We start from the raw sequence: 9,302 nt of genomic DNA on the forward strand, positions 1-9,302 counted from the left end.
TGAGTCCACAGCCCAATGCCAATCATTGCTACTTCAAGGCCAGCAGAATGTTTACTTTTTCGTCGTCTAAGAAAATGAAGACTGCAAAACATTATAAGTCAGGCTGAATTTGCTTATCAAAAATACATTCTAAAGAAGTTGGTTTATTTTTTTTCCTTACAGAGTATTATATCAGTATTTTTTTTAGATCAGTATTTTTTAAAAAACAACAATCCATCCGAGACCTCCTGCTTCAAAAGACACTGTGCTTTTAGCACAAGCTAAGAAAGACCAAGTACGGCTTTCATCTAGCAACTTTTGGGCGAGCAAACAGGATTCAGATCCCTGGAACATGACAAAACCGCACTCCAAATGCACGCAGCTTTCAATGTGGCAACGTGAACAACATTCCCTTGGCTGCGGCACTGCATTTCGGGAGTTTACAGTGGCCTCTAGATAAAACAACTGAAGGCCCAGCTTAACAGCTTAATCAGGTAATGGTTGAACCAAAATAGAATTTGCAGGAAATAGGACTGTTGGAAACAAATGACAAAGCAACATAGGTAGAGGCAGCTCTGCTCAGGAAAGAAAACCCAAGGGTTTCTTTATCCAGCAGTTTGGTAGAAGAATTCAAGACTTTTCTTTACAATGAAACATTTACTCTGAGTATACCTCCCCAGGGTTCCTCTCCAGCTGTTTGGCAGCTGCCAATCAAAATATTACAATAAGAGCTGCTGGCCGGACCATGCCTGCATATGGTCACAGCAACAGGGTCAGGCAGCTTTTGAGGTTCCTAAAAATTTGCTGAGGACTACATGCCTAGAGGTAGAGGGGGGCATTTCTGTGGCACCTGCTGGATGTTTTGACACCAGCTGTCACTGGTGTGAAATTTCCACTCAACTATACATCACTACCCTCACTACCCTCACATCAAATTTTAGTGAAATGCATCATTTTGTTATTGGCAGAGATCATTATTGAGGAACTCTGAGATAAAACCTTTTGTAAAGTAGGGTAATTTTGAGATAAAAATAACACACTGCAAATAACACCTACCTCAATACTATTCTCTACTGTGAGGCACTGTTCACGGAAACCTGCTGTGCTCCCTGCCTGAATATTTCAGATTATAAGCCTGGGCGCTGAGCCAGCCTGGACCCCTGAGCGTCAGGAACTGCAGGGGGCTGCTGACTTTCACCCTGCTCTTACCGCTCAGATCCCACTGTCCTCTCCACATTAGCTCCCTCCCAACCACCTGACCTGGTCCTATCCTTCCCCTACAGGAGGACTGCACACACCTCGGGAGCCCGGCAGACAGGTACCACATCCCTGTGCATAAGCTTCACCTCCTCCCTCACAGCCCATGGCACGCGGCTAAGTACCAGCAGATGTGTCCCTATGTCAGATTGTGAGCTCCTTGAGGACAGGGTAGGCTTTCCCTGGGTCCCTAACATCCCTGAAGAGGACGTCAGGAGGGGGTGCTCTCAACCAATGATGAACTAAATTTAAGTGTCTTTTAATAGAAATAGTTACCCCAAACCCCCCCCCCCAGATATGTCATTGCTACACGTACCATTGATACTAAAACTAAAGTGGCCCCATCAGACAGCTGGTCTGCACAGAGGATAGACCACAAGGCCTCTTCCTCCAACCACTATGGACCCAGACCCTCCCGGTCCAGAAGGGGCACTGTGGACCCGTCCAGAGTGAGGCAAGAAGAGAGGGCAGCGGTCAGGCCGGCAAGTTGCATCATGTCAATGTAACACAGAGGCGTGTGGGCTAGCCCAGGATTCCTTAACCACCTCCTGCCTTCTAGGAATCCACATGGTTAATCCCCACAGCACCCAAAACACAGGCATGGCTTTCCAGTCTTTGCCGCTAAAGGATGCTCTCACCTCCACCCACTCGCCCTTCCCCCCACTCCCTATCCTTGGTAGCCTTTACTCAACTTTCTCAAATTGTACCCTCTACCCAACTTCCAGGACCTGCTCCAAGCACTCCCCTCCAATGCTCCCAGCAGCTAGAACAGCCTGGTAACAGGTAAATCATCAACTTTTGCATCAAAGTTTGCAACTGTGACCTCCTCCTGCTAAAATAAGAGCCCTAGAGGCCCCAGCCATCTGGCTCTGCCCCCTGTTCCCCCACCCCCCACTATACACCACTTTTTCTATGCCTGGGTCCTTTACATCCATCAGCTTTAGCTGAGGCCTTCCTTGACCCACATCCACCTCAGCGGGCTTCTCTTCAACTCACCTCCATCCCCCCTCAGCATTCACCACTGTTATGGGTTGACTTGTCCATCTCCCCACCTAATATGATAGGAGGGACTGTGTCTCGTTATCAGGAGTCTGACACAGAACCCAGTACCTAGTGAGAGTTCAAAAGATATATCTGTTGAATGAATATATAATAGAGGAATGAATATCCCCTGGGAGAAACAATACTATCAGACCTCCAAAATCAGATCCCAAATGAGCCCATCTTTCTTGTAGGATAAACATCTTTTCCTTTGGTTTAAAAAAAAAAAAAAAAAAAAAAAAGCCTGCCTTGTGCACACACCAGGACTTCCCTCCATTCACACTATCTTCTCTTATTAATCCACAGAAGTCTTATTACCGACCACCTTTCTCTCTGGAAACCACCCAGAGCTCCTTGGCTCACAAAACCGGAACTCTACCTTGGAGATGAGCCAAGGTCATAGACTCACATTTGAGGGGCCGGGTGGAGAGGCCCTGACACCTTCTGGATTGCTCTACCTCTGACCATAAGCCCTGTCCTTCAGAGGAAGAAAAACAGGAAAGGAGCAGAGGCCTCCAGGGGCCTGCCTTAGCCCAAGGAGTCTGGGTGAAGCCCTGATGCCTGGCCAGCTAAGACCCAAGACAGGGAGGGAACAGCAGGTGGGCCAAGGGTCAGTCAAAGGACACGGTGTTTGGGAAGAGACACTTCCACTCCCCCTCTAAAATCAGACAAAGCCTGGCTCCAGATCCTGACTCCAATCTACATTTCTGAAGGCCACATAGATGCCATTTCATCTCTCTGAGCCTCAGTTTCCACAGTCAAAACAGTTTTCGTAATTTCTACTTTAAGAGGGCTGCTGGCCGTTTTGCCTTAGATGTTATGTCTGGCTGCATCTACCCACCGTTCAGTCTCCCAAGATAAGTTCATTATTCATATGGGAAAAATACAACCAGAAATCAATCACACTCAGTGACTCCCCCGCCACCCCCCCACCCCCGCTCCTGAAAATCTGGGTTTCTCAGACTATTTTGAGGTTGAGCCACACAAGCTGATTCACGTTTACTTAAGTTAAATAACAGGCCAGGCTGACTCCTGGATTTAGCATACACATGTACACAGCAGCTACTCAACATGGATTTTTCAATGGATGAATCAAACAACAAGATAGCTTGTGTCTACATTGATCCTACTAATCAAGTCTGATCAACTAAAATCCCATTTCTCACAATCAGTGTGCATTGCCAGGCACTAATTCACCTTGTGCTTTGATACTGCTGACAGACATGTAGCAAGAAAACAGATTGAGATCATTATAAGGCCAAAGACTTCGACACGTTCCCTTCTGAAAGAGGCCATGGGGAAAATGTGCGAGTGGGATATTAAACCTCTTTATTTATTTATTTTTTTGGAGATTGTCAAAGTCAGCTCCACTGGGGCTTATTCTTCCATAAACCAAAGGGACTTTTCAAAATAGAACAACTACTCAGCAAAAACCGAAAATTAAAAATTAATCTTCATTCCATATGTGGGCTGTCACCAAATTTTGCAAGGATGTTTAGCAGAAGCATTCCTCTTTTTGTCTTGCTCCATAAACACTGAACAAGGAGTAACATTGCCCAAGACTGAGGCTTGGCAAAGGAATCTGATGAAACTCGTCAGCTCTGTGCCACAGGGTGATGTCCTTGAAGGCTCCTGGTGCTCATAGGATTATCTAGTTTTCTGCTGTCCTACCTCGGTCTTCATGCAAAACACCGTTTCTTGTAGCTCACACACGCTGGTCTACCCAGCAGCATCTCAGGGCGAGAAAGGACTCTAACCATTAGAGTCCCACACTGGCACCCTTTAGGCTAAGAAAACATACCTACTAAAGCAAACCCACAGAAAGGAAAATAAAGAGCCAGCTCTTCCTTTTACAAAAGAAGTATTTCTTTTTTTGAAGGGTTTTTTTCTTCCTTTCATTAGTTACATTTAACAGATGGAAAAACTGAGACTTGGAAAGGTTAAGGAATTTCACCGAATTTACACAGAAAAGGTGGAGTCAAGGCATCCATTAAAAGGCCTTTACAGTGGATTTATTTTCTTAAATGTGACTAGCACACAAACTGGCCAGTGCCCTTGATTGGGCAGAGGGTCGGATGCCTGAACAAGAGGTAGGATGAAGGTGGCTTGCTTACAGAACACTGCATGCTCGCAAAGAGCATGGGATTAAAGTCAGAAGGTCTGGGTCCTATTCCCAGCTGAGTCTCTAATGAGCTACAGGACAAATTATTTAACGTCTTTAGTTTTAGTTTCCTCGCCCAGAGATGCAGAATCATTAATAAGAACAAGCATTACCTACTTCCCGGGTTAATGCGGAAACCAAATGCATATGGAAGTATTAGAAAGTATGAAGGATACTTGGATGATAAACACACATGTACAAAAATAAGAACCGCCTAGAAAATTACCAGCATCCATTCTTGCTCAAACTAAATGTATTTCCTCTTACTAATAAGGGGATCAATTGGAATGCGAGAGATGTTTGTGAATCAGGATGAACACACAGCTCTCGGAGAATGTGCACTGTCGTTCTGGGGACATGTGACCCACTGTGTAACAGCCAGCCATCTTTTGGTGCCCAAGGACAGTCACACAGACAAATGGATCTGCTCCAGCTTGACAGGGGATCAAGCCCTAAGCCTATTACTGTATGTTTACCAGACCCTAATAAGATGCTAGGAGTCCTAGAACACTCTGAGCACATTGTGAACAGGCAAAAGAAACCACCAACCCACAGGACAACACACGTGGCCAAGGGTGAGAAATGTGATAGGGACATAGGTCACATTCCTGGTTACTTACAGGTGTTCCCTTCTACATCCTACTAGGTCCAGGTAAGTTCTTCTAGCACTCTCGCCAGAGTTAAATGTCTTCAACAAATCATCATCCCTCCAGGAAATCCAAAAAAGAAACACCAAGACAAATCCTAACTCCGTGCTGGACAGGAGTCGCTAGTGCTTTTCTCAGCCTGCCCTTGGCTGACCCAAGTCTACACTGCAGAGCTGAACCTGCTCTGAGGCCAACTGTGCCCTGCCCTTTCTCCCGTTTCCTACCCTTCACATTCATCTACCCTAGAAGTGGAATACATCCCTCGAACTCTGGCCAGAAAGAGCATCATGAGGTTGAACAACCACAGAGATGATCAGAAGAACCAAAGAAAACATAGTACCTGGAAAGCTCTGCATGGATTCATGGATCCTGTCAGAAAAGCCAGTACAGGAGAAGGTGCTTTACAGAGCAAGCCACAGGGACAGCTGATTGCCCAATACACAGTACAATGGGGCTCAAACTTCAGTGTGTATTGGAACCACCCAGAGAATGCATGAAAACACAGAGACCCAGGGTCTCTAAGTCAGTAGCTGATGCTGATGCTGGTCCAGACACCACACTTGAAAAATCACTGTCACAGTAAATGGGCAAGAGCGGCCGGTCTGCTGTTCCCCCCTGGGGCAACTTCAGATCCTGATTCATCCCCCTTGCCCCCCAAATTAAGCCTTAAGAAAACTCAGGAATAGGAATTAAACAGCCATCTCTCCTCCCCCTCCCTTCCCTCTCCCATACATGCACCTATGCTGCTATGGATGAAGAGAGCAATTATTAAGCCATTCTGGATAAATACCACCGAGTGCTCAGTCTAGTTCTCACCTGTATACAAGATGATTTTGCAAAAGGAGTGAGTTACAGCGCAAAACAGAGGACACCGCAGCACAGGAGGAGTGCCCAGGAGCTCCCCCGGTCCAGTGCTCTGACCTGTGATGACAGTGTGCCACGGGACAGAGCCAGAGAAACGGTGTGACCTGGTTTATTCCTCACTAATTTATCCTGATGCTCTGCCACAGTGCACCGTGACTGTCCGCGGAGAACTCACTTCAGGTCACTAGCCGGCTGCCCCGCCAGGCTCACCGACAGCCCAGTGCAAAGGAAAGTAGCTAGTGGCCGCACACACACTCCAGCTCTGGCAGGTGGCATAGCACAGTCCCTCAAGACCAGGATCAGAGGATTTCTGACCCAGAAGAGACCACTATAAAGACTTCTTTCCTTCCCAAAGCTGATTGCATTATATACTACACTGTTTTACTAACAGCAGGAGTTACTGCTACAATAATATTGTTTTGTTTTATGGGGGGGGGGGGCGGTCAACAGAAGTTCCTACAGAGAGCAGTGTTGTGCATAATGTAAACATGCTGAGATAAGAGCCCTTCCTACAAGTCAGGAGCCCTTCCTTCCCCTGTGGTTCAGATGGGAAAATCTGGCCAATATTCACCACATGTCAGCCTGACCCTTCCTGGCTACAGGACATGAGAGGTTACATACATTTGGGGCTGCAATTGTGGACCTGAACACCAACTTCAGGCTAAATAAGGAAAAAGAATGAGGAGTGATTCATTCACAGCATTTTGGTGAATATACACAGTGTATGTGTTTGCAAATACCTGGCCTTTCAGATGATTTTGTGCATACAAATAGGCATATTTGGTGAAACAAATGTGACTTTCCCTCTCATTAAAAAAAAAAAAAATCCAACTAGCTCTTTCTCATGTGCAGAATTGTGCAAGAGTTCCCAGACTCTGCACGCCTGATCTGATATAAACCGCATGAAGTCTTCTGAGTCAAACAACGATCTCCAAAGCAATAACACCAACATAATCTCCACATACCCCCAAATTATGAACTGATCTCAGATATGCCACGTTCAAGATACGGGCCACGAGCCCCAATGGCTTCAGAATTCAGGAAATTCTGAAGCAGGAGAGCTCAGCCACAGGTGACAATATTAGCTGGGGCCTCAAGAACACTGCTTAAATAATCTTGCCCCCTCCCTACCCCCGATTAAAAGCCCACTCGTTTGCATGCGCAGATGAGGCCGTGCAAGAACTGCCTTTGCAGCCAACACCCCCGGTGGGCTCCTGTCCTCACCTGTTTTCCAGGAGTGTCATGCACACCACTTCTCGCACCCCGGGGTTGTTGGCCTTCTCCACTGAGCAGCCCTGCACATTCCAGGTGGCCAGCCTCAGCACCGGCCGCCCATCCCTCGTGCCTCCAAAGGCCTCTACGGAAGGGCGGGTGGAGATAATCTGGGTGGGCCCCCCCGGGGGCAGGTCCAGGTCCTCACTCTGCAGGCTCAGCGAGGTCGGGCTGGGGTGAGGCTTGGCGGTGAAGGTCAGGCCCCCGTTGGTGTGCGTGGACGGGGGCCTGGACCGCTCTGCAAACACCTGGTGTCGGATCCTGTCCAGGAAGGCTGCATTGATGCCGCCCATCCTCACCAGGTCCTCCACGCTGCGGAAGGGCCCGTGCTCGCGGCGGTAGTCCACGATGCTGACAGCCATCTTCTCCGTGAGGCCTCGAATGCTCATGAGCTGCGCCGGGGTGGCCGTGTTGATGTTGACACGCGGCGTGAGCGGCACGGCGGTGGCGAGGTGGTGAGGCTGCTGCTCGGCCAGCAGGTCCCGCCGCAGGGAGCTGGGCGAGTGCTGCGCAGAGCTGCCCTTGCTGCTCACGCAGATCTCAAACTTGACCTGCTCCAGTTTGGTGGCGCCCACGCCGCTGACCAGCGCCAGGTCCTCCACCTTCTTGAAGCCACCGATGTACTCGCGGTACTCCACGATGCTGCGTGCCACGGCGCGGGTCACGCCGGGCAGGGTCATCAGCTCCTCCTCGGTGGCCGTGTTGATGTTGAGCCGCTCCTGGTTCACCAGGATGTTGCTGAAGTTGCAGGCCGCGCTGAACTTGCGGTTATGCGACAGGTCCGAGGGGTCCCGCGGTATGGAGCGGTGGCAGCCCAGCGTGCTCCCCATGCCGGCGGGCCTCGGGCCCGGGAAGGCCTCGCCGCCGCGGAGAACCGAACCCCTGGCCTGGCGAGGCGGGGAAGCCCGACGGACCTTTACTGGCCCGGAAGGAGGGAGGGGGCGCGCAGGATGCAGGGAACCAAACGGTCACCAAAGACAAACACTAAATCTCCATGCCCAGGGTGTCCCAAAGTGCCTTTCACCTGGCCACCTGGAAAACAAATTAATAAACACACAAATCGATTGGATCAGTTGATCAGTTTGCATTAGCACTCCCTAGCCAGAGCAGGAGTTCGCAGCCAGGAGTCCGTGAACTCCTGCACACACACAGCCAGGCCGGCCCGCATGGATTCTCCCCTGCAGAGCTCCGGCTTCTGTCACATGACGCCCCCAAAAGCGCTCCGAGCCGCTTCTCTTGGAAAGAGACCTCGGCAGCCCCGTCTCCGGTCCGGCCTCTCTCACCTCTCGCGGCGATGCGGCCGTCCCCCCCCAGGTCGCCCCCCCCCCCCGGGCGCAGCTCCCACGCCCACCCCTCCTCCTGACCCTCGGCGCCACCTGCAACTTGGGAGGCCCGTCCCGACCCGTGCAGGTACCGAGAGGGGCTTGACCCCGCCAGACCCGCCGCCGGTCCCCGCGCCCCACCTCTCCGCGGCTCCCCCGGGGCGTCCTTCCACCTGCGGCTCCGGAGCCTGAGCCCAGCCCAGGACCCGCGGGCCCCCCGCCTCCAGGGCTGGTGCCCGCGCGTGCGGGTCGGCGGCGGGGCCCCCGGGGACGCGCGTCCGCGGCTCCTTCCTCGGGAGAAACTCTCGGAGCCGCTCTCCGGAGCCGGCGGGGGCTGCAGCGCGGCGCGGAGGCGGCGGCGGCGAGTCCCGAGGCTGCACCAGGACCTGCGGCGTCGCCGCAGCTGCGTGGATCGAGGCGAAAAGTCCTGCGCCCGAGTCGGGCGCGGGATCCGCCAGGACCGCGTCGGCGCCCAGCACCCGAGCCCCGGCTCCAGCTCGGCGTCCGTGTCGGAGCCAAAGTCCTGGCCGCGCCGCCCGCGCCTCCGCCGGCACCACGGCCACGCCTCCCCCGCGCGCGGCAACTCCTCCCGGGACTCCCGGGGAACGTGGGGGCGGGGCCCGGCGCCGACCCGAGCCCGGGAGCGCGGAGCCCGAGCGCGCTGGGGCGGGGCCCGGGAGGGCGGGGGCGGGGCCGCGGGGCGCGGGGGGCGGGGGCGGGGAAGGAATGCGGGAGCGCGGGGGCGGGGCCCGGGGAGGG

At 52.0% G+C, this 9,302-nt stretch overlaps 1 protein-coding gene across 1 annotated transcript in view; it reads right to left on the bottom strand.

The window, feature by feature from the left end:
• The window catches only part of EEPD1 (endonuclease/exonuclease/phosphatase family domain containing 1), a 110,318-nt gene extending 101,252 nt beyond the window's left edge, over window positions 1-9,066 (bottom strand). The window contains exons 1-2 of the mRNA XM_072783499.1: window positions 8,685-9,066; window positions 7,174-8,253 (exon numbers count right to left, since the gene is read on the bottom strand). Of these exons, the coding sequence (XP_072639600.1) occupies window positions 7,174-8,051 (878 nt within the window). The 5' untranslated portion in view covers window positions 8,052-8,253; window positions 8,685-9,066. The remainder of the gene's footprint in view (window positions 1-7,173; window positions 8,254-8,684) is intronic.
• Between the last annotated feature and the right edge of the window lie 236 nt (window positions 9,067-9,302).

Source organism: Canis lupus, chromosome 18, assembly GCF_048164855.1.
Source record: "Canis lupus baileyi chromosome 18, mCanLup2.hap1, whole genome shotgun sequence".
NCBI lineage: Eukaryota > Metazoa > Chordata > Mammalia > Carnivora > Canidae > Canis > Canis lupus.